The 25828-nt window shown below is 41.6% G+C and overlaps 2 protein-coding genes across 2 annotated transcripts; both read right to left on the bottom strand.

Moving 5' to 3' along the window:
• Window positions 1–4203: 4203 nt before the first annotated feature.
• On the bottom strand, window positions 4204–23340 carry LOC128106630 (speckle-type POZ protein-like). The gene is given in 5 exon segments (XM_052732198.1): window positions 4204–4572; window positions 10737–10807; window positions 10810–11037; window positions 22117–22252; window positions 23308–23340. Coding segments are annotated over 5 exon segments (837 nt in total).
• A 1151-nt stretch (window positions 23341–24491) lies between these two features.
• Window positions 24492–25580, bottom strand: LOC128106145 (speckle-type POZ protein-like). The gene has a single exon (XM_052731462.1). It carries the CDS (start codon window positions 25572–25574, stop codon window positions 24492–24494), a length of 1083 nt encoding a protein of 360 aa, XP_052587422.1. The 5' UTR covers window positions 25575–25580.
• Window positions 25581–25828: the final 248 nt, after the last annotated feature.

Genomic DNA, 25828 nt, shown 5'->3' on the forward strand with positions numbered 1-25828 from the left:
GTCTCCTTGAGGTAGTTTGAATGCTCAATTGGATCCAAAAAGAACTAGCAATTGTTTTCTCTTCACCCTGTGAAACGCAATAACAGACAGGATTTTGATTTTTAGTTTTTGTTTCTCATCTGTTTCCTCTTCTACAAGGCTGGAAACTTGGGTTTCTGATATTTTCTATCCAGATTTCAATGCTAATTTCAGAGAACACAGTCTAGGCTACTAAATACACTTACATCACTCCATTATTTTCTAGATTGAATCTTAGTTCAGTAAGTAACTAGTTTTGACAATTATACACAGCTTTTGAATAGTTTTGCTCATTCATTCTATTAATTCATATAAAAAATGTTGCACTAGGGTCCTCTAGAGGAATAGAATGCATACAAGGAATCTCTCTCTCTCTCTCTCTCTCTCTCTCTCTCTCTCTCTCTCTCTCTCTCTCTCTCTTTCTCTCTCTCTCTCTCTCTCTGTCTCTCTCTCTCTCTCTCTCTCTCTATATATATATATATATATATATATATATATATATATATATATATATATAATCAAATGGGATTTATGAGAATGACTTCGGACTGCAGTCCTGCTAATCCCACATTACCTATGAAGGGAAAGTCCAGTATTACAGTACTTACACGGTGCTGGATGTTGGATGTGTCCACTGGTTTTCAGTATATGCTAGAGTTCTAAATACTCTCTATTGCCAGGGAAGGGATGGACTTGCTGCAAGGTGAGGGCAAGTAGGCAAATAGCAAGAGCTTCCTGCTTCCATGTCCTTTTATAGGCTTCAAGCAGAAGGTGTGCCTAATTTAGGGTGTGTCTTTCAGACTCAAGATCAGGATTAAAGTTGTGTGTCTTCAGCCCCTGAGATCTGGAGTATGTGTTTGTGTCTTTTTACCTCGAAGGTCTGTACTTGAATTGGATCTACCCACATCAAATGAAGCAAAACACTTCTCACTATTATGACCTCCATTTTAGGGTTTTAGTTAATTCCATGTCTTGTTAAGTTGGGAATCCACAAAAACCACACAAGAGTATTTTGCTTGTTGAAGTTCATCTTAAATAAAATAGGGATGGTGTCCATTCCTACACAGCTGTTATTTCCTCTTCTCAGGGTTTTATACTGATCTTCCCACCAACATGATCGGGAAAGAGGTGGTGCCTTACCCTGTCAGGGGACTCAGTGATCACAACATGGAGATCAGGGTGGAAGAATTCCTATATGGTGGTCAAGAAGCAGAGCCAGGCAGCAACTCTGAAAGTGGCCTCTTCTTTCATCTAGACTCACATTCCCTTGGATGGCTCCACAAACTTTCATTGGTGATCTTGCCCCTCCCCCTAAGATAATCCCCCTTGAAAAAACTGTTCTCAATCCACTAAGGGTATGCTATGAGAAGATCCTAAGTTCCCAATTCCATCATGCTGACTGCCATGATTCAGCTTCTCAATACCTCATAATTTTCATCCTCCACTGGTGAGTTCTGTCCTCTTTAAACTTTGAACTTCCATGCTTACTCTGATGGGCTTTAAAAGTGAGACAGTATTCTCGTTTTGAAAGGGTGCAGAATATATTCAACAACTGAAGAAGGGGATTGAAACAGTTCTTCTTAGAATATCATCTGTAAAATGCTCCCCACATCTATCATCTCTCTAGTTCATCATGTCTAGAGGGACTCAATAAGCCTAGAGGACTGGCAAATACCTTCAGTGATTCAATCTAGTCAGCAATTCCCAGCCTAGCTCTCCTGAAATCTGACTCTAATGCTGCTCATCCCTCAATCCAGAATAAATCAATCAATTGGTTTTAATCTTTGAACTTTTGTTTCCTCCTTTAGGAACCTTTGGCAGGTGGCTAACTAGTAGCCTCTGTGACTTTTCTGTATGTGTTTAGGGCCAGGGTGGCAGAAAACCCTTACCTCAAATGACATCATTTGTAATGAAGGTAGACAATTCCTGCAAGACCCCTCATTTGTAAGAAAAGTGCTCTACCTGTAAGTTCTGAGCTTCCATGAGCATGCTCCTGCAGAGTGGTAGCAATTCTCTCAATGGGGAAATGACTCCTGCCTGTGTCTCAATTACAAGATCTTTTCTTATAGTTTCTCATTCCAGGAATGGACCATGTGTAGCTTTTATTTCAGGTAGGTGGTTCTCTGGGGGACATGGCACAGCCAAAGTGATTCAGATTCCCACAGGATAAGGCAAAGTCTTAAGCAGCAAAGGTGTTCATAAAACAGAGAAAGCCAACAATCAATACAGGAAAACAATACTAACAGTAACATGTAGAAAGACTTGCAGAAACACACACACAGAGAGAGAGAGAGAGAGAGAGAGAGAGAGAGAGAGAGAGAGAGAGAGAGAGAGAGAGAGAGAGAGAGAAGAGACTTTTGAAAATGGATTTAGGAAAATAGAAAGTCCTTCTTAGCCAGCTGGCAAACACATGAGGTATTTGGGATTCCAGTGCAGTAACTAGCCTTTCTCAGTGAGGGCTTTTAAGCAAAATTCCCATATTCTTATTTGACAAACTTCAGTTATAAGATGTTAGCCTGAAGTGGCACTACAGAAGCGAAAAGTGGTACTATATTTCAAGCAAGGTTTGAACATTTAGAGATATTCCTAGAACTATGGACTTTGGTGCATTAAGCCTTTGTTTTATCTGTGGTAGGGGTTACTGTTTTTTAGACAAGTTCTGCGTTGTACAACTAGAATGGTACTTCCTTCATGGAGACAGTTGTGCTTACCTATGTGGGCCTCCTAATGTCTGGGCCCTGTTACACACGTGGGTCAGTGCACCATGAGCATATGGTACCTCACAGGCTGAAAGGAGCTGTTGGATCCCCTGGATAACTGGATAACTGCAGTTACTGACTGTTGTCAGCTGACCTATTAATGAAGTGAATTGGATGACAGTCTTCTGGAAAGGTATTCAGCACCTTTGACTGCTGAACCATTTCTCCATGCCACCACAGTTACTTTCTTAAAGAGGATGGAACAGCTCTGAAAGACTAGTTCCTTTCTAAATCATTGGCATCTGAAATATTTTAGCAAGAATTCAGAAGTAATCATGATTTCATTCCTGTTTCTTTCTTTCATTTTTAATTGCTTTCCACTCTGCATGTCTGGCTCTCCTAGAAGTTGCTCTATGGACCAAGTTAGAACTTAGACTAGCAGAGTTGAGTCAGCCTCTCCCTTCAGACTATTCTGATCAATGCCATAGACTTTCACATCATGCCTGGTTCATGAATTTCTCTTTAATCACAGTAAACATATTGTTAATCTTAAACAAATGATATTGAAAGGTTACCTATAACATTAATTTAATGAACAGCAAGACTTTTTATTCATCTCAATATTAATTGAGTCAAAATATTTTAGTCAAATTACATAAGCTTTATTTCCTGCCATATTAGGTTTTCTCCCTAATGCTTGGACTGAGAAAATAGCCAGAAACATAGGAGAAGTAGGGTTTTTATAACTCCAAAACTGCAAGGGTAAGGGTTTTCTGAAAGGTGGTGAGAGTGTTGCAGATGCCGGTGGGTGAGGACACTACACAAACTTCCACAGCTGAGAACAGCTGGATGGACTAAAATGGACACCGCCCAACAGAAACACCATTGGAATCCACAAGCTGATTTGAAAATTTTTATTTATTTGATATTTTATTTGGGTAGATATTGTCTACATAGATGGATGTGCCCATGGGAGGAAGAGGAGGACTGAACAAGGGTCCTCTGCAAGAGCAACAATTGCTTTTGCCAACTGAGTCATCTCTTCAGTCCCACACACTGACTTAGGAGAAAAAAAATGTTTTCTTTCTCTTCTACTTCTCTTGTAATCAAATGTTCATGTTTGTTTTCTCCTGTGCAGAGCTTTTGACCTTATGTTCTGCTCAGTCCAATCTAGACAGGTTTCTCCAGAGAAACGCTGTTGTAACGTGTTTGGGGCCAGCAACTAATATGAACTCCAGTTCACAATTCATTGACAAAAATCAAACCAGTACAGTAACAGGGTAGTGTATAACATAGCTCAGCACTTCCCCCCCTTTAACCTGACAACCACCTGATTTACAGCTGTATTATAGCCTGAGCCACCATGCTGTCTTTCCCCAGTTTCACTGGAAATGCTCCACACATCCTATAGTCTACCCGGGTGTCATTGGTAACAACAATGGCTGCTGCTTCTGGGAGACAAGTGTAGGTCACAGTTGACCAGGTCCTAGGATTGCTTCAAGCGTTTGAAAGGGGGCCCCAAGAAAGGGAGATGAGCAGAAGCCAGGGAATGGTATGCTTCAGCCACTAAATGGGGATATGAGCCCACCATTGCCTTCCAGTCTGAGGTCTCAGAGACCTCAGAAGCATGAACGGTAATGAAATCCAGTGTCTGGGTTTTCAGCTGCCCTGAGCTGTGGAGGTCAGCCAGGAAGAGAGTGTGGGCAGCATTCTCCACAGAGAGGTCTCTGAAAAGTTTAGCCTCACACATGACCTTCAAATGCTCCAAACAATACTTGTCAGCAGCTGCCAGCACAGCATCTGCCAAGCTGTCCATGTCTGGTGCTGTTCCAGTGTAAATGAAGTCCATCATTGCCTTAAACTTGTGGTTTTTATCTTTCAGTTTGTTTATATGGTGTATTACATTGACAGATTTTCTTATGTTGAACCATCCTTGCATCACTGGGATGGAGCCTACTTTTTTATGTATCTGTTGAGATTTGCTTTGTGACCAAGCATGTGGTCGATTTTGGAGAAGGTTCCATGGGGTGCTGAAAAGAAGGTATATTTTTTGTGTTAGGGTGGAATATTCTGTAGATATCTGTTAAGTCCATTTGAGTCATAATGTCTGTTAGTTCCCTTATTTCTCTGTTAAGTTTCTGTCTGGCAGACCTGTCCATTGGTGAGAGTGGGGTGTTGAAGTCTGCCACTACTAGTGTATGGGGTTTGATGTGTGATTTAAGCTTTAGTAATGTTTCTTGTACGAATGTCGGTGCATTTACGTTTGGGGCATAAATATTCAGAATTGAGACTTCAGCTTGTCAGATTTTCCCTGTGATAAATATGAAGTGTCCTTCCTGATCTTTTTCAATTGATTTTAGTTTGAAGTCTATTTCATTAGATATTCGGATAGCTACACCAGCTTGCTTCTTAAATCCATTTGATTGGAATGTCTTTTCCCAGCCTTTTATTCTGAGGTGGCCTCTGTCTTTGAAGTTGAGGTGTGTTTCTTGTATGCAGCAAATGGATAGATCTTGTTTCCATATCCATTCTGTTAGCCTGTGTCTTTTTATAGGTGAATTGAGACCATTGATAATGGATATTAATGACCAGTAATTGTTAATTCCTGTTATTTTTGTTGGTAGTGTTGTACGTTTCCCTTCTTTGGTATTTGCTGGTATGGGACTATCTATTGCCTGTGTTTTCATGGGTATATCTAACTTCCTAAGGTTGGTTTTTTTTCAAGTACTTTCTGTAGGGCTGGATTTGTGGAGAGATATTCTTTAAATCTGATTTTATCATGGAATATTTTGTTTACTCTATCTATGTTGATTCAGAGTTTTGTTGGGTAAAATAGTCTGGGTTGGCATTCATGGTCTCTTAGTATCTGCATAACATCTGTCCAGGACCTTCTGGCTTTTAGAGTCTCCATTGAGAAGTTAGGTGTTATTCTTATGGGTCTGCTTTTATATGTTACTTGGCCCTTTTCCTTTGCAGCACTTAATATTTTTTCTTTATTCTGTATGTTTAGTGGTTTGATTATTATGTAACAGTGGGACTTTTTTTGGATCCAGTCTATTTGGTGTTCTGTAACCTTCTTGTATTTTTGTAGGCATTTCCTTCTTTAGTTTGGGCTCTTCTATGACTTTGTTGAAAATATTTACTGTGCCTTTGAATTGGTATTCTTCTCCTTCTTCTATCCCTATTATTCTTAGGTTTGGTCTTTTCATGGTGTCCCAAATTTCCTGCACATTTTGGGTCATGACTTTGTTGGTTTTAGTGTTTTCTTTGACTGAGGAATCTATTTCTTCTACTGTATTTTCAATGCCAGAGATCTGCTCTTCCATCTCTTGCATTCTGTTGGTTATACTTGCATCTATAGTTCCTGTTCATTTACTCAGATTTTTCACTTCTAGCATTACCTCAGTTTGTGTCTTCTTTTTTGACTCCATTGCAGTTTTGAAATCTTGCACTGTTTCCCTCACTTGTTTAATTGCTTTCTCTTGGCTTTCAAGGGATTTACTGATTTCTTCCCATTTTTTTGTTTGACTTTTCCTCCATTTCTTTCAGGGAATTTTTCATTTCCTCTTTAAATATCTCTATTATCTTCTTAAAGTCATTTTTATGGTAGATATCTTCTGTTTCTTCTGTGTTGGGATGTTCAGGTCTTGCTGATGTAGCTTCTGATGAAGCCATATTGGTTTTTATGTTGTTGACTGTATTTTTGCACTGGTGTCTACCCATCTCTTTCTCCACTTGGTGCAAATGGTGTCTGTGTCTGAGGTAGCCTCTCTTGGTCTGATTGATGCTCTTGATCCAGTGGGAGCTCTTGGTCTAGTCAATGCTGATGGACTTTTTGTCTTAGGGAGCAGCTCTTTGTCCAACTGGTGCTAGTGGGCTCTGTCTCAAGGAGTAGCTGCAGTCTTACCGTGTGGTAGGTAGATGGTGGTAGTCTGACCTGTCTGCAGGATGTCTGCCTGCCAACTGGCCTTCTTAGTGCAGTTGGGTGCTGGCAGGCTCTGTCTCAGGGAACAGTTTTAGTCTCAGAGGGTGGGTGGGATTTGGGGGAGGTGGGGCTTGGGTTACAGGGTCTGATGGGGGATGGTGGTAGTCTGTCCTATGAGCAGGAGGTCTGCCTGCCATCTGACCTGAAACTGGAACTGCAATGGGTGGTGGTTTAGGGGCATAGGGTTGTGCCCCTGGGCCCAAAGCCTAGGGTCTGGGGTGTTCAGGTATGAGGATAAAGACTCACCTCTTAGTCTAGTCAGGTGCTGGCAGGCTTCTTCTTCCTTTTCAGATTGTATCCCTTTTATTGTCACTTGCCTTACTGATATAATTAAGACTTCAATTGTTATATTGAACAGATACAAAGAGAGGGAAAAACCTTGTCTTGTTCCAGATTTTAGTGCAATTGTTTTGAGTTTCTCTTCATTAAGTTGATGCTGACTATGGAAACATTTTAAACCTCCATTATCATATTTAGGTATGTGACTTATGAGTCAATCTCTCTTTGCATTTTATCATGAAGGAATATTGAGTTTTGAAAAATGCCCTTCCTGCTTTTAATGATATGAAAATATGGTTTATGTCTTTCTGAGTTTTGGTCATTTGTGGGTTTACACGGTCAATTACATCAGAGCAGAAACCCTATCAAAATGCCTCAAAAATATGAAATACCTTGTGGGTAACTCTAACAAAGCAAGTGAAAGACTTGGATGATTAAAAACTTCAAATCTTTGAGGAAGAAATTGAAGAAGATATCAGAAAATGGAAAAATCTCCCATGCTCATTGGTCAGTAGGATTGACATATAAAAATGGCCAAGATCTCACTATTCCTGATTTCAAATTGTACTTCAAAGCTATGGTAATGAAAGAACATGTTATTGGCATGAATTTAATGGAAGACTCAGACATAAATCTATATACAGGGGCTATGCCACACAAACAGGACTGTAGTCCCACCAAGGTCCATGGTGACATCTGAGCCCTGACTGATGCTGAGGGCTATGTCTGGGTCCATGGCTCCAGTGAAGCCAGAGTCTTTGCCCAAACTTGACTCTTTGGACAGCTAAGCAACACAAACTAAACTGCAGGTAATTTTTGCTTTCTTCATGGACCTGGTCAGGTATACTCTCAAACACTATTTCTGTTTGTCTTTGTCTCGTGTTTAGAAAGTTCAGCCAAGATCCTACATTACCAAATTTCATCTGGAACTCCTCAGCCCTTGGAAAATTCTTATCCTTGCATATTTTGGGTTATAAAAACCCCACTTCTCCTATATTCCTGGCTATTCTCTCAAACCTGAGATTAGAGAGAAAACCTATTATCACAAAAAAAGCTTACTTAATTTGACTCAAAATACTTGGGTTGGTGGTCTTTATTTCAGTGGGAATATCACTACCAATCTTGGCCCTTTTCCTGGAGCTGTGATATATTTCTTCATTCCTGTTTAGTCTGTATCTTTAGTCATTTGCCTGCATTAGGCTGTTGTCATCTCCCAACCTCTTTAATCATTGAAAAATGCGGCACCCTGAGGAGCCCTAAAGGATTTCCTGCCTGAAAGCCATAATCTTTTTTTACCTCCATTGTGGAGAAGCCACGCAATTTCCTTATGTTTATCTTTATCAATCACCCATCCTAACACTGTTCTTTCCTTCTTGGTCTGTTGGATTAAAGACATCAGGTGTTCCAAGTGGCTTGGGAGAAGTCTGAGCTTCCAGGTCAATGAACTGTTTGTTCTGGCTCCAAACAAGAACACTGCCCCCACCTGAACAATCACACTGGAATCAAAATTCCAGACCAAAAAATAACTTAAAATCATGTAAAAAAAAAAAAATAGAGTAATTTTTCCCAAGATGTCACTAGGGGTGATGGTAATTGATTGTTACTATTTCCTTTTTGAACACCTGGTGCCTACATCCATGGATCTGGGCTATGGAGAAAAATGACTCCTGGTGAATCCTATCCCATGTTGTCTATTCCACAGAGAAAGTGGCCCAATGTAGTCATCCTGTCATGAAGTAGTTGAGTGGACAGCTTGGTGAAATGGTGACATCTCTGGGGCTCTGTGTTGGTCTCTGTTGTTGGCAGATCTGGCATTCAGCAGCAACTGTAACCAGGTCAATCTTGATAAGTGGATATCTACCTTGTTGATGTCATGCATAACCTCTATCTCAGCTACCATGACTGCTTTGATCATGGGGCCTTGAGACAATACCAAGGATGACTTGGCAAAGTGACTGGCTGTCCATCTAATGGGTCATCCTATCAATTTGATTATTGACCTCCTTCTCTACCAAAGACACCTTTTGTGGGCATTTACATGGGGCAAAAGAATCTTTACATTCTTTACTCCTTTGCAGATCTGTCCAAATACTTCTTCTCCAAATGTCTTTCTAATATTTCTTTATTTCCTTTTTACTTTTTATTTTTCCTTCTCTCATACAATCCCATCTGGCCATAATCTCCCCTCCCTCCATTCCACAGATATGTACTAATCCTCTGCTTCCCTACAGAAAAGGACAGGTCTCCTATGGATATCAACTGAATACAACATACCAAGATGTAATAATAGTAGGCACAAACCCTCATATCAAGGCTATAGGATCCAACACAGAAGGAAGAAAAGGGTTCCAGGATCAGACAAACAGGTCAGAGACTCCCCATACTCCTGCTATTAGCACTCCCACAAAACCCCTGAGCTAAACAAGCACAGCATGTACACAGAGGACTTAGTACAGACCCATGCATGCTCTGTGATTCCCTCTTCAGTGTCGGCGACACCCACATGGACCCTGTTTAGTTAAATCTGTGTGCTCCTTTTACCTGATATCTTTGATCCCTCCTACAATCCTGCCTTCTTCTCTTCCTTGAGGTTCCCTGAGCTCTATCTAATGTTTGGCTATGGACCTCAGTATCTGCTCTCATCAGATGCTGGAGATAGCCTAACTGATGTCTTTTGGGCAGGCACCAATCTATGAGTATAACAGAATTTCATTAGGGATAATTTCACTGAATTTTTTGTGTGTGTAGGAGTAAAGACCCTGCACAAACTTCCACAGCTGAGCAGAACTGAATAGACTAAAATAAGATTCTTCAAACAGAAACACCACTGGTATCCACAAGCTGATTTTAACATTTTTATTCATTTAAAATTTATTTGGAAGGTACAGTCTACAGACATGGATGTGTCCATGGAGACTAGAGGAGGACTGAACATGGATCCTCTGCAAGAGCAACAATTTATTTTGTAACTGGGTCATCTCTCAGGTCCCACACATTGAGTTTGGAGGAAAAAAAAATGTCTTCATTCCCTTCTACTTCTCTTGTAAACAAACATTCATTTTTGTTTGGTCCTTTGCTGAGCCCTTGATCATATGGTCTTCTCAGTCCAATACAGACAGGTTTCTCCGAAGAAACCCTCTTGGGATGTCCATGGGGCCAGCAACTAAATTGAATCCCAGTTTCCAACTCATAGGACTAATTATCAAAACACGAAGAATACCAGAGTCCAGTCTCCACAACAATAACCTGCCATTTAGCGTATTATCAGCTGTATTAAAACCTGAACCACCATCTGTCTTTCGACAGTTTCACTGAAAATGCTCCACAAATCCCATAGTGTACCCAGATGTCATTGATAACAACACTGGCTGCTTCTGGGAGACACGTGTAGGTCACAGCTGACCAGGTTCTAGAATTGCTTCATGTGTTTGAGTGGGGGCTCCATGAAAGGACCCTGTGCAGAAGACAGGGAGCCATACACTTCAGCCATCAAGTGGGGGTATGAGCCCACCATTATCTTCCAGAAGCACGAGCTGTAATAAAATCCAGTGCCTGGGTTTCCAGCTGCCCTGAGCTGTGGAGGTCAGCCAGGAAGAGAGTGTGGGCAGCATTCTCCACAGAGAGGACCATGCAAAGCGCATCCTCACACATGCCTTTCAAACACTCCAGGCCATAATTGACAACATCTGCCAGCACAGCATCTGCCATGCTGTCCAGGTTTGGTGTTTTTCTGGTGTAAATGTAGTCCATCATGCCTTGAAGACTTGCGGCTCGAGGTCATGGATCTCAATGCAGTTACTTTTGCTCTCCTTCATATCATGTTGAGACTTGCTCTGAAAACTGGAGAGCGAGCTGCTAAGATGGCCTTGTGAGCCCGGAATTCCTGGCCAACTACCACCAGGCAGCAGTCTGTGAATCCAGAATTCTCCCACAGCTCTCCTAGCTTAGCTGCCAATGTACATCTGGGAATCTGGATCCCTGCATTCCAGTTCTGCTCAAAGATATTGAAGGAGTCCTGGACCAGTCTCACCTTGCAGAGTTGGGTGAACCCATCATCTGGGAGAAGCCAAGAAGCATGAGACAAGAGGAAATTTCAAAGGATAACTTTTTGAATCCCAATCAGAGCTTGGCAGGAACCTAAAGCCACTATGGCTCCCCACACCTTGGATTTTCTTTTCTTCAGTGTTTAAGATTTGCCCAAATATGACTCTTTAGACAGCTGAGTAACACTAGGTAAGCTGACAGGTGATCAGCACTTCCTTCATTGACTTCCTTGGGTTTACTCTCAAACACAATTTGTCATTGGCTCCTATTGAGAAAGTTGGACTTCTAATGTGTTCCCAAAATTCCTCCAGAATAAAACAGAAGTTGCTGATGGTCCACCTGTAAGAGAAATTCTGGATGGGGATCTGTGTGTAGTCCTAGATCTGGGCTACCCTGTCCTCTGACATTTCTCCTGGAGGTAGTTAGAAGGTTAAAGTGGATCCAAAATGAAGAACTAGCAATTGTTTTCTCTCTAACCTGTGGGACAAAATAATACACAGAATTAGATTTTCAGTTTCTGTTTCTCTTCTGTTCCTTCCTCTATGAGTATAGAAACTTGGGTCTCTGAAATCTTCTATCCAGTTTTCAATAGTAGATTCAGAGAAGACAGTCTAGGCTACTAGGAACTCTTACATCACTCCATTTTTTCCCAGATTGAATCTTAGTTAAATAGGTTTTCAGCTTTAAATACAACTCTAAAAAATTGGATCATTTTATGCACTCATATAAAAAATGTACTTCAGTTCTCCAAAAGAACAGCAAAAGTACACGGAATCTCTCTGGGTATGAAGGAAGGGGATTTATTAGAATGACTTAAGGCTTCAGTCCTGCTAAAACCACATTGCATAGCTGTGAAGAAAAAGTCCAAGAATCAGACACTTACTCAGTCCAGGAGGTAGGAAGTGTTGGCTGGTCTTCAGTATATGCTGGGATTCCAAAGAAAAATTCTAACTTCAGGGAAGGAATGGACTTGCTGCAAGGTGAGGGCAAGCAGGAAAAGAGGAAGAGCTTCCTTCCTCCATATCCTTTTATATGCTTCCAGCAGAGGGTGTGGCCCAATCTAGGGTGTGTCTTCCAGCCTCAAGATCTGGACTAAAGGTGTGTGTCTTCAGGCCTTGAGATCTGGCTTAAGTGTTTCTTTCTTTCTACCTCCAAAGTCTGTTCTTGTAGTGGATTTACCTACTTTAACTTAATCACATTTCTTACTGTTGTGCCCTGAATTTTAGGATTTTAATTAATTCCAGGGTTAGTCAAGAGGAGAATCAAGAAAACCCACCACAAGTAGATTTTGCTTAGTGGGGTTTATCTTCCATAAAATAAAAGATGCTGTCCATTCCTACAAAGCCATTAATTAATCTTCTTGGGGTTTTGCACTAATTCCTCCTATAACCTGGATCTGAGAAGAGGTGTTTCCCTTACCCTGTCAGGGGTCTCAGTGTCCACAAGATGGAGGTCATGGTGGAAGAATTCATATAGAGTGGGCAGGATAGAGAGCCAGGCAGGAACCTCTGAAAGTGGCTGTCTTATTTCTGGCCTCTTATTCCAATCAGACTCACAGTCCCCAGGATGGCTCCACCAACTTGCATTGGTGATCTTGCCCCTCCCCCTCAGATAATCCTCCTTGGAAACACTCATCCAGATCCACTTAACAGTGCACTATGAGAAGATCCTTAGTGTTTCTCAATACCATCATGGTGAATGCCAAGATTCAGCTTCTCAATAACTCATAATTTTCATCCTCCACTGGTGAGTTTTATCCTCTTTATACTTTGAACTTCCATGCTTACTCTGCTAGGCTTTAAAAGTGAGACAGTATTCTGGTTTCCAAAGGATGCGGAATATATTCAATAGTTACTGAAGATGGGGTTTAGAGACCGTTCCCCTTAGAATGTGATCTGTAAAATGCTCTCCACATCTATCATCCCTCCCCAGTTCATCATAATAAGAAGGACTCACTAAGCCTAGAGGACAGGAAATTCAGTGATTCATTCTGAGCCTAGCTCTCCTGCAAGTCTGGCTCCAATGCTGCTCATCACTCAGTACAGGTTAAATCAATGAATTAGTTTTCAGGACTAAATTTTTGTTTCCTCATAGGAACTTTGGCAGGTGAAAACCAGTTACATCAGTGAATATTATCTATGTAGGTTTGAGGTCAGAGTGGCAGGTACTGATTCCCTCAAATGTGTGATTTGAAATGAAGCTAGGCAAACCCTGCCAGACCCCTTATTTGCAAATGAAATACTTTACATTGCCAGTACAGAACTCCCATGAGGAAAAAAGGATGGAGGGAGAGAACACAGAAGAAACAACTGGAATTGGAAGGAATATAATGGAGATATGGAAACCTAGTGTAGTAGAAACTTCATGTAACCTTTGAAGGTGACGTTAGTAAGGACTCCTAGTAATGTAGGTAGGATAAAGAGCCTGAACCAGTCATCTTTGGTAACCAGGAAAGGCTTCCAGTGGTGGAATTGGGACACAACACATCCACAAAACCTTGAACCTGCAACCTGCCTCCAAGCATTCCTGAGACAATATTGGCCCAGAGATTGTGGGAATCACAAATCAATGACTCGTGTATCTTGAGAGCCAAGCCAAGAAAGGTAGCTGATGCCCAACACTGTGTGGATGGTCAGGAACCAGAAGCTGGGTAGCACAGAGACCTAGGTGGAACCAAATAAGACATTGCCAAAAAAGTCAATGAAATGATACCCAATAATATTCTGTTATACTCAGAGATTGGTACCTAGCCCAATTGTTATCTGTTAGGCTTCCCCAGCACCTGATGAGAACAGATACTGACATCCACTACCAAACATTTGGCACAGCTTAGGGAACGCCAAGGAAGAGGGGAAGGAAGGATTGAGGGTCCAGAGGGGCCAAGAGAGGAGCTCACAGATGTTGAAGAGGCAATAACAGAGCCTGCAGAGGTCTGTACTATGTCTTCTGTGGTTGTCTATCTTTGGGAGTTTTGTGGGATTCATAAGAGTGTGAGCATGGTGTGCCTCTGACTCTGTTGCCTGCTCTTGGGAAACTTTTCTTCCTTCTTGGTTGTCTCCTCCAGCCTTGATATGAAGATTGTTGTGCTGAGTTTGGTTGATATCTCCAGAAGGCCTGCTCATTTCTGAAGAGAAATAGAGCAGTAGTAGATCTGAGAGAAGTGGGGTGTTTTGAGTTCATGGTGTATTGAATGAGAAGCTTAAATAAAAAGAAGAAAGGAAAAATGCAGAAAAATTGGAGAGAAAGACATTTGAGGAAAAAATACTTGGACTGATCTTCAAAAGAGCAAAGAATGTGAAGATCAATATATCCCACATAAATGCCCATCAAAAGGTGACTTCAACAGAGGAGGAGTTCAATAAGCAATAGCTAAGAAGATCCATTCTGTGGACAGTCAGCCTCTTTCTTGAGTCATACTTTTTATTGCCCAATGGGCCCATGATCACGGTAGCCATGCTGAGATGGGGGATATTTATATGATCAACCACATCGACATCCACTCATCAAGACTCACCTGGTTACAGCTGCTGCTGAATGCCAGATCTACCCACAGTGGAGATAAACACAGAGCGCCAGATATATCACCTTTTTCCCAGGCTGACAAGCCAACCCCATTCTTGACAGCATAATGACAGCAGATCTCTTCTTGTATGGAATGGATAAAACTTTGTACTTACTGGAGTAGATACTTTTTCTAGGTATAGATTTTCCTTTCCCACATGTAATGATTTTACAAAAAACTACCACACAAGGACTAAAAGACTGCTTCGTCAACCATCATGGTATTCCACACAGTATGAATTCTGACCAAGGAATTAATTCACAGACAGAGAGTTAAAGCAGTGGCCCACAAACATGGAATCCACTGGTCTTATCCTGTTCAGCAATTTCCTCAATCAGCTGGCATGATAGAAGATGGTATGGCCTTTGGATGGACGCAAGTTACAGAGCCAATAAGTAGCATCAGCCTGGAGGACTGGGATAGAATTCTCCACAGTATATGCTTTGAACCAGTGGCCAATAATGGTATGGATTCTCCATGGCCATGATCCATGGATACAGGCATTAAGTGGTAAAAAATGGAATAGTTCCACTCACTGTCACCCCTAATCACCTCCTGGAAAAATATTTGTGCCTGTTCCCATAACCTTAAGTTCTGTTGGCCTGGAAGTTTTGGTTCCAGGGTGATGGTGTGGAGGCAGTGTTCCTGACTGGAGCAACACCAAACATTCTATTGAACTGGAAGCTCAGACTTCTCCCAGACCTCTTCCGGCTTCTGGTATCCTTAAGCCAACAAGTTAAGAAAGACATAACAGTTTTAGGAGAGGTGATTGATCAAGATTACCAAGGGGAAATTGGATTGTTGCTTCACAATGGAGGTAAGAAAGATAATGGTTATTGAGCAGGAAATCCTTTGGGACTACACTTGATGCCACCTTGTTCTATAATTGAAGACAATGGGAGACTGCAACATCTTAATACAGGCAGATAATAAGTACCAGAGACCCACCAAGATGAACATATAGGTCACACCTCCATGAAAAAAGCCAAGAATGAGTAGTGTCATTCCCACCGAACAAGAGTAAATAGCATCTACTCAAAATTCAGTCAAATTAGGTAAGCTTTAATTTCTGCAATAGGATTCCTCCCTAAACCCAGGTTTGAGAAAGTAGCAAGTAACATAAGAGAATTGAGGTTTTCCTAAGCCAAAAACAAAAAAAATCAAGGCAAAGCACTTCCAAGGCTTGTGGGTTCCAGGGAAATGTTGGTGATGTAGGAACTTGGCAGAACATCTTACCTTCTGAGGTAGAGGTCAGGGTATAGGTTGTGGAATATGTCAAATTCAAAAACTTAAAGTTTACAGTAAATAGAAACAAATTACTTTTGACCCCGTAAAAAGATGGTTTCTGATCTTAATATGGAGACAAGCTGGTCCACCAGAAGAAGAGGAAGGTAATTACAAACACAGGGTAAGTGTTTGTGAACAGTTTCAGAAAGGAGGATTATAGTTGGCATGAATGATTCTGTTGTACTCTATTAAGAATTTTTCATACACGTATTTGTGATTTTATTCAATTTCTTTATCATGTGATATAACACCCAAAAAGAGAAGATCAATAGTTTTCATATTTAAGACTATGATATTAGAGAATGTCCCTCAAGGGACATCACCACCTATCTTAAATTAATAAGGCATTGGTGGTTTTACGGGGAGTTATATATTGTGGGGTGAGAATATATGCAATTGTACATGGATAATAAGTTATATTTATGTGTAATTATGAGCTGGTTATTGTTTTCATTTGGAAATTAAGACAAGGAAGAGAATTTTTTTTATTTTTGCTTTGTTTATGCTTGATTGCCTTTACTGGCATTAGAGACTGCTTCTTTGTAGTTCCACTGTCTTCTGAAGACCAGATGATACATCCAGCCTGGTAGACCAAGCATATTATATGTTCTTGGAATTTCTGTTCACAGCCAGCCATTGTTGGATTAGCCAGGCCACAGCATGTATGTCATTCTAATAATTACACTATAGTATGTAGTGTAATTATTACATATATAGTAATATATAGGTAATTCTATATAACTATATACATATTTGTTTGTAGTCCCATTCCTTCTGTCGGTTCAGGTGTATCAATGTGTAGAGGCCACCTCTGGTGGGCATTATAGTGTCTCCTTCTCTGGTCTCTCAGTGTTTCTCTGTCTCCCTCTAATTATTTCTCAGTCTCATTCTTTCTCTCTGACTCTGTCTTTCCATCTCTTTCTCTATCTGTGCCTCTCAAAGTGTCTGTCTGTCTTTTTCTCTTATTCTCTCTCTCACTTTTTCTGTCTCTTTCTTCCCATCCCTCTGTCTCTGTCTCTCTATGTATCCCCAAGTCACCTGTGTGTGTCCTTTTGCCTGCATCTGTTTCTAACACTGTTATTTCCCTCTTGGCCTATTGGATTAAGGACATCGGAAGCTCAAAGTGGCTTGGGATTGACAAATTCCTAAACAGTTGACCAAATTTTTTAATACTAAAATAATGATAATTAAACAAATATGTATAATTGATGTTACATACAACCAATCAACATTAATCCTCTCATTGTAATTGTTCCATTTTCAGACTGCCTAATGTTTTATCAAACAAAGAATAATTTCTTTCCATTGTAAAGATATTTCCCATTTTTTTTTTTTTTTTTGGTTTTTCGAGACTGTGTAGCTTTGCGCCTTTCCTGGGACTCACTTGGTAGCCCAGGCTGGCCTCGAACTCACAGAGATCCGCCTGGCTCTGCCTCCCGAGTGCTGGGATTAAAGGCGTGCGCCACCACCGCCCGGCAATATTTCCCATTTTTTAATGTGGGAAAATTTTTTCTCTTTTAAGTACTTTCTCCCTTTAAGATATATGATATCTTAATTAACTTACCAAGTCTGCATAGAACAGTAGAAGTCCACATTTTATTTATCCATTCTTCAATTGAAGGGCATCTATTTTGTTTCCAGGTCCTGGCTATTACAAACAATGGTGCTATGAACATAGCTGAGCATGTGTTCTTGTGGTATGATTGAGTATTCTTTGGGTATATGCCCAAGAATGATATCGCTGGGTCCTGAGGGAGGTTGACTCCCAATTTTCTAAAACTATCTGTTTCTGGGTTTCATTTGTTGGGGAGACTTAGTAGTCATGCTAATTTACTAGTGTTTTTCTGTCTATTTATAATACATGTCTGATCTTGATTTTGTTTGTGCTAAGTGGGACCTATTGAGTCTTTTTTAATTTTTTTTTTCAAATTACATACCAACCACAGATTCGACTCTCATCCCTCCTCTTGCTCCCACTCCTCCCACCTTCTCTTCTTGCCCCCACAACTCATCTGCTCTTCCAACAGGGTAAGTTCTCCCATGGGCAGACAAGCTAAGCCTGGTACATTCAGTTGAGGTAAGACCAAGCCCATCCCCTGTGCATCAAGGGTGAGCAAAGTGTCTGGCACTAGGTAATGTGATCCAGAAAGCCAGCTCATGCACCAGGGATAGATCCTGATCACACTGCCATGGGCCCCTCAAACAGACCCAGCTACACAACTGTCTCTGTATGCAGAGATTCTAGTCTGGTTCCATGCAGGTTCTACAGCTGTAAGTCTAATGTTCATGAGTTCCTTTGAGCTTGGTTCAGTTGTCTCTGTAGATTTTCCCATCATGATCTTGACCCCCTTTGCTCATATAATCCCTCTTCCTCCCCTTAAACAGGACTCCTGGAGCTCAGCCAGGTGCTTGGTTGCATTCTCTGTATCTACTTCCATCAGTTACTGGACGAAGGCTCTGTGATAACTCTTGGGGTATTCATCAGAATTATTACCAGGGTAAGCCAGTTCAGGTACCGTCACTACTATTGCTAGTAGCTAATCTGGGATTGTGGGTTAATGGAAATTTCCCTAGCACCAGGGGCCTGTGACCTTTCTCTAACTCCTTATAAGAGGTCAAGTACAATGGCAGGAAATACCGCCTCCTTTGGGTCATACAGTCCAAGGTCATGGGTGCAGCAAATACCGCTACATTTACCCATTTAGTCTAAATAAAAAGGTTCTAATCTTAATGCAAACCATATACTGTAATATGAATCTTGAAAGTTCTTGTTAACAAAATCAAACCCAGGGCAAGGTATTAGAGTGAATGCTGGAAGATCAGAGTAGCAGAACAAACCACAGCTTCCTCACCTTGCCAATTCCTCAGCTGATCCTGTTCCCTCAGACTGGAAGCCTCAGAGTCCTCATCTAAACAGATCTCAGCTGAACTGCTACTCAAAAGCCTAAAAGCTTAACCAGCACTAGTTCCTGGTCCTCACACCTTATATACCTTTGTGCTTTCTGCCATGGCTTCCTGGGATTAAAGGCTCACTTCCTAGGATTAAAGGCATGAGTCACCATGCCTGGCAGTTTCCAGTGTGGCTTTAAACTCACAGAGATCTCTGCCTCCCAAGCGATAGGATTAAAGGCATGTGTGCCACCATTTTCTGGCCTTATATCTAGTAGCTGTTCTGTTCTCTGACTCCAGATAAGTTTATTAGGGTACACAATATTTTGGGCAACACAATATCACCACAATATACAATAAGAATGATAATCAAGTATTGTTCAGGAAAAAGACAGGCTAATGACATAAACAAAATGGAAATACAAACAACACAAATAACATTAAACAAGAAAGACATGCTAAATGTCCAAAACATGGGTAAATGGCACATTACTGAGGTTACTCTAACAGCTGTCCTGTCGTGAAGATTCTAACTCTAGTACTAATATGTTCTAGCTAAGATACAAGATGATTGCAACTGTAACTATCTAGTCTTCAACTCCATCAAAGACCAGAGAAGGAACATAATAATACTGGAGAAAACTAAAAATGCAAGCAAGTCATTTCCAAAATTCTTGTGAGAACAGACAGAGACAGCTGGCAGCCTGGACAGTCACCTAAAGTTTCTCAGCATCATTGGGGCAATCAATTTGTTGACAAACCTAGAATACCTGACAGACCATTTTCAGAAGCAGGAATTTTTGAAGACCATCTTACCCTGTCTTGGCAGAGTTCACTAGTCACTTTTTCTTGTTTTCCTTAACTTGTCAGTGGTCTTACTTTTTACAATATGGATGACAGGTAAAGAGCTCATACATTTTCTAGATCCATCCATTTGCTTGCAAATTTCATGATACCATTGCTTTTTACTGCTGAGGGCGAGGAGTGGGGGATGAGAACATAGGGAAATGGGAGGGTCAAGCTGGAACAGGGACAGAGTGGGAGGGTGGGGAGGAAGATACCATGATAACTGAGGACATCATGGGAATAGGAAGAGGCAGGGTGCTGGGGAGGCTCTCAGGAATCCACAAGGTTGACCCCACCTTGGTCTGCTGGCAGAGGTCCAGAGGGGGCCTGGAATGGTCTACTCTGGTGACCAGCCTAGCAAATAACCTAGCTGTTATCATAGAGCCTTTGTCCAGTGACTGATGGAGGCAGATACAGAGATCCATGGCCAGGCACCAGGCTGAGCTCCAGGAATCCAATTGATGAGAGAGGAGAGATACTGCAGGTGAGAGATGTTGAGATCATGATGGGAGGACATGCAGAGATGACTGGCCACACTAATGGAAGCCATGAACTGTGGACTGGTGGCTGTGGAGTCCCCATGGGACTGGACTAGGCCCTCTAGATACGGAAGACGTTTGATTGGCTCGAACTGTTTGGGGGGCACCCAGGCAGGGGGATCGGGATCTGTCCCTGGTCTATGGGTAGGCTTCTGGAATCCGGTGTTTGTGGTGTGACACCTTGCACAGCCTTCGTGCAGTAGGAAGGAGCTTGGACCTGCCTAGGCTCAGTGTGCTGGGCTTTACTGACTCCCCATAGGAGAACTCAATTTGAGGGATGTGGGAATGTGGGGTGACTTGGGAAAGAGGGCTGGGGGGTGGGAGGAGGGAGGAGGGGGGGTCTGTGGATAGCATGGGGAGTGATTAGAAAAATTTCTTAATACTGAAAAATGAAAATAAATAAATAAAAAGAGCTCATATATGACGAGCAGGAAGCAGAGCCTGAACTCTTGAAGGTGACTCTCTTTTTTTCTGCCATTTATTCCATTCAGACCCACAGTACTGGGATGACTCAGCAAACTATAGTGGTCTTTCCCTTGTGTCTAAGATAATGCTACATGGAAACACTCTTCCAGATCTATCCAAGGACACTAAGATAAATAAATCAGAAACAATAGGTCTGACTTAGCAAAATGAAATAAGACCAGATATGTATTTTAAATAGATCATTAAACCCTAGTAAAAGAGCATAATCACTAAAAGTCTCCCCACCAAAAAAAGTCCAGGACCAGGAGTTTGAGGGAAGCAGTACCTGAAATTCTGACCCCAAACCCACATGGAGAAAAGTCACTAATATTACTGGTTAGCCACTTGCCAAAGCTTCCTAAGAGGAACCAGAAAGAAATCAGAGAAAGGAAGAAATTGCAGTAAAAAAAAAAAACTTTCAAACTAGCCTCACATAATATAAAATATGTTGTTGGAAACTGTAACAAAGCAAGTGAAAGACTTCTATGATCAAAACTTCAAGTCTTTGAGGAAGAAAGTAAAGAAGATATCACAAAATGGAAAGATCTCCCATGATCATGGATAGGTAGAATCAACATAGTAAAAATGGCAATCTTACCAATAGTAATATACAGATTCAATGCAATTCCTGTCAAAATCCCAACATGATTCTTCACAGACTTGGAAAGAACAATACTTAACTTTATATGGAAAAACAAAAAACTTAGGATAGTGTAGTGGGTAGCCATTCCAGCTTTGATCTGGAAGTTTCAACCCCCATTGAGACTGGCAACTGTCATGTCTACAAAGCGGGGCCAAGGGAGGTGCCTGGGGACCCGAGATCTGGATCGGCGACTGGTGCTCTCTCTGTTGTGGGACCCTGGATAGTGGAGGTGAACTGAGCAGAGCTCCAGAGAACACCGCTGGACTGTGATACACCTTCCCCAGACTCTGCGACCTACCTATCCCTTAATATGTAAGTTATGCCATTAAATAAATCTCCCTTTAACTACATGGAATGGCCTTAATAATTTCAACAATATCTGGCGCCCAACGTGGGGCATGAACCCACAACCCTGAGATTAAGAGTCTCATAAAACAACCACTGGAGGCATCATGATCCCTGACTTCAAGCTCTACTATAGAGCTATAGTAATAAAAACAGCTTGGTACTCGAGTAAAAACCAACATGTGGACCAATGGAATTGAATTGAAGACCCTGACATTAATCCACACACCTATGAACGTATGATTTTCGACAAAGAAGCCAAAACTGTACCAAGGAAAAAAGAAAGCATCTTCAACAAATGGTGCTGGCATAACTGAATGTCAACATGTAGAAGGTTGCAAATAGATCCATATCTGTCACTATGTACAAAACTCAAGTCCTAGTGGATCAAAGACCTCAACATAAATCCAGTTACACTGAACCTGATAGAAGAGAAAGTAGGAAGTAGTCTGAAATGAATTGGCACAGGAGAAGCCATGCAATTTCCTGATGTTTATCTTGATCAATCACCCCACCTGACACTGTTATTTTCTTCTTGGCCTGTTGGATTAAGGATATCAGAAGCTCAAAGTAGCTTGGAGAAGTCTGAGCTTCCAGTTCAATGATCTGTCTGTTATAGCTCCAGTCAGGAGCATTGCCCCACAAATCACACTGGAATCAAAATTTCCAAGAAAAAAAATTAAAGTCATAGAAACAGAAAGCAAAATTTTTCCCAAGAGTTCAAGAGTGGTAATAGTGAGTGGAACTATTCCCTTTTCTAACACCTGGTGCTTGGACCCATGGATCTGGGCTATGGAGAAATCTGCCTCTTGGAGAACACTACTTCAGCCCTCCAGGTTGCAACCACTTCATTGGCTCCATAACTGTGTCTTCAAAACATCATGAGAGCTGCTTCAGGGTGTTGGTGAACCTGCTACAACCAGTGGATCTCATGATAGTGTGCCACAGTTGCACTTATCTGTCTGTGAATTTTATCTTGGTCACAAGCTATACTGTGTGGAATAACATGATGGTTGAAAAGACATTCTGTTAGTCCCTGTGTAGTAGTTTTGGTAAAAATCATTACAGATGGGAAATGCAAATTTATATCTAGAATAAGAATCTGTTCCAGTAAGGAAGAAGTATTGTCCATTCCAGAGAAAGAGGTCCAATGTAGTCATCCTGTCATGACTTTGTTGGATGGTCAGCCTGGGGAATGTGACATCTCTGGGTCTCTGTGTTGGTCCTTGTTTTTGGCATATCTGGCATTCAGCAGCAGGTGTAACCAGGTAAGTCTTAATGAGTGGATATCTATGTTGTTGATTTCATGCATAACCCCCATCTCAGCTACAATGGCTACTGTGATCATGGGCCCATGGGGCAATATCAAAAATGACTTGGGAAAGAGTCTGACAGTCCATGGAATGGTTCATCATATCTAATTAATTATTGACTTCCTCCTCTGCTGAATGCACTTTCATGAGCATTTTTAGGGGACAAAAATATCTTCACATTATTTGCTCCTTTGCAGATCTGTCCAAATACTTCTTCCCCAAATGTCTTTCCAATTTTACTTTATTTCCTTATTTGTTTTTATGTTTTCTTCTTTCATACAATGCCATCTGTCCATAGTCTCCTCTCCTTCCACTCCACATAGATGTACTACTCCTCTGTTTCCCTACAGAAAAGCATAGATCTCCTGGGGATAGCAACTGGACACAACATACCAAGATGTAATAATAGTAGGCACAAACCCTCATATCAAGCCTAGAGGAGCGAACCCAGAAGGAAGAAAAGGTTCCCGAGATCAGACAATTATGTCAGAGACTCCTCATACTCACCTTCTTAAGAGTCCCATCAACTACTGAGCTAAAAAACCACAACATGTATGCAGAGGACTTAGTACAGACCCATGCAGGCTCTGTGATTGCGTCTTAGGACTCTGGGAGCCCCAATGAGCTCTGTTTAGATGAATCTGTGGGCTCTGTTCACCAGGTGTCTTTGAACCCTCCTATACTTCCGCCTCTCTCTGTTCTTTGAGGTTCCCTGATCTCTGCCTAATGTTTGGCTGTGGATCTCAGTGTCTGCTCCCATCACTGCTGGAGAAAGCCTAACTGATGGCAATTGGGCTAGGCACCAATCTATACGTATAACAGAATTTCATTAGGTATTTTCTCATTGACGTCTCTGTGTGTGTGTGTGTGTGTGTGTGTGTGTGTGTGTGTGTGTGTGTGTGTGTCAATGAAGATGGCACAAACTTCCACACCTGAGCAGAGTTTGATGGACTAAAATGGGATTTTCAAACAGAAACACCACAGGAATCCACAAGCTGATTTTAGAATTTTTATTCATTTGATGTTTTATTTGGGAAGGTATTGTCTACAGAGATGGATGTGCCCATGGAGACAGGAAGAGGACTGAACAAGGGACCTCTACAAGAACAATAATTGCTTTTGCCAACTGAGACATCTCTCCATTCCCACACACTGCGTTTGGAGGAAAATGTCTTCTTTCTCTTTCCCTTCTCTTGTAAGCAAACATTCATGTTTATTTTCTCCTTTATGAGTCCTAACCATATGTTCTGCTCAGTCCAATCCAGACAAGTTTCTCCAAAGAAACCCTGTTGTGATGTGCTTGGGGCCAGCAACTAAAACATATTCCAGTTCCCAACTCATTGGACAAAAATCAAACCAGTACAGTAACAGGGTAGTGTATAATATAGCTCAGCACTTCCCTCCATTAACCTGACAATCAACTCATTTACAGCTGTATTAAAGCCTGAACCACTATGCTGTCTTTCCCAAGTTTCACTGGAAATGCTCCACTGATCCCATAGTCTACCCAGGTGTCATTGGTAACAACACTAGCTGCTGCTTCGGGGAGAAAGGTATAGGACACAGCTGACCAGGTCCTAAGATTGCTTCAAGCGTTTGAAAGGGGGCTCCAAGAATGGGAGACGAGCAGAAGCCAGGGAACAGTATGCTTCAGAAACTAAATGGGGATATGAGTCCACCATTGCCTTCCAGCCTGAGGTCTCACAGACCTCAGAAGCATGAGCTGTAATGAAATCCAGTGCCTGGGTTTTCAGTTGCTCTGAACTGTGGAGGTCAGCCAGGATAAGAGTGTGGGCAGCATTCTCCACAGAGAGGTCTCTGCAGAGGGCATCCTCACACATGACCTTCAAACGCTCCAGGCCATACTTGTCAGCAGCTGCCAGCAGAACATCTGCCATGCTGTCGAGGTCTGCTGTTTTTCCGGTATAAATGAAGCCCATCATTGCCTTGAAGACTTGTGGCTCCAGGTCAGGGATCTCAAAGCAGTTCTTTCTGCTCTTCTCCATGTCGTGTTCAAACATGGCTCTGAAAACTGGAGAGCGAGCTGCTAAGATGGCCTTGTGAGCTTGGAATTCCTGGCCAGCTACCACCAGGCAGCAGTCTGTGAATCGGGAATTCTCCCACAGCTCTCCTAGCTCATCAGCCAATGTGCATCTGGGAACTTGAATCCCTGGCTTCCTGTTCTGATCAGAGATACTGAAGGAGTCCTGGACCACGCTGACCTTGCAGAGGAGGGTGAGCTGATCATCTGGGAGAAGATGAGGTGCATGGGACAAGAGGAAATCTCGAAGGATGTACTTTTTGAATCCGTAGCCAAGGCCTGACATGAACTTAAAGGCTCTTGGGCTCCTCATGGTTTGCATTTTCTCTCCTTCAGCACTTATGATCCAGAACTGGAACTTTGCCCAAACATGACTCTTTGGACAGCTGAGCAAAAGTAGATTAACTGACAGGTAATCTGCACTTACTTCATCAATTCCCTTTGGGTATAATCTCAAACACCATTTGTCATTGGCTCCTATTGAGAAAGTTGGGCTTCTAAAGCTTTCTGTTATTTCCTCCACAATAAAACGGAAGTTGCTGATGGTCCACATGTAGGAGGATTTCTGAAGGCTGATTTGTGTGTGGTCCCATCTCTGTGCTGTCTCATCTCCAGCCATTTCTCCTGGAGGTAGTGTGAAGGTTAAACTGGATCCAAAATGAAGAACTAGCAATTGTTTTCTCTTCACCTGTGAGACACAAAAATAGACATGAATTATATTTTAAGTTTTTGTTTCTCATCTATTCCCTTTTTGATGGGGCTGGAAACTTGGATCTCTTAAATTTTCTATACAGATTTCAATACTAGTTTCAGAGAAGACAGTGTAGGCTACTAGGAACTCTTACATCACTCCATTTTTCATCTAGATTGAAT

Source organism: Peromyscus californicus, unplaced genomic scaffold (assembly GCF_007827085.1).
Source record: "Peromyscus californicus insignis strain IS unplaced genomic scaffold, ASM782708v3 Scaffold_9__1_contigs__length_137607984, whole genome shotgun sequence".
NCBI classification, from domain to species: Eukaryota; Metazoa; Chordata; class Mammalia; order Rodentia; family Cricetidae; genus Peromyscus; species Peromyscus californicus.

Coding starts and splice junctions, on each gene's coding strand:
- LOC128106145 (XM_052731462.1), bottom strand. CDS start 25,574: ATGGCTGGAGATGAGACAGCACAGAGATGGGACCACACACAAATCAGC.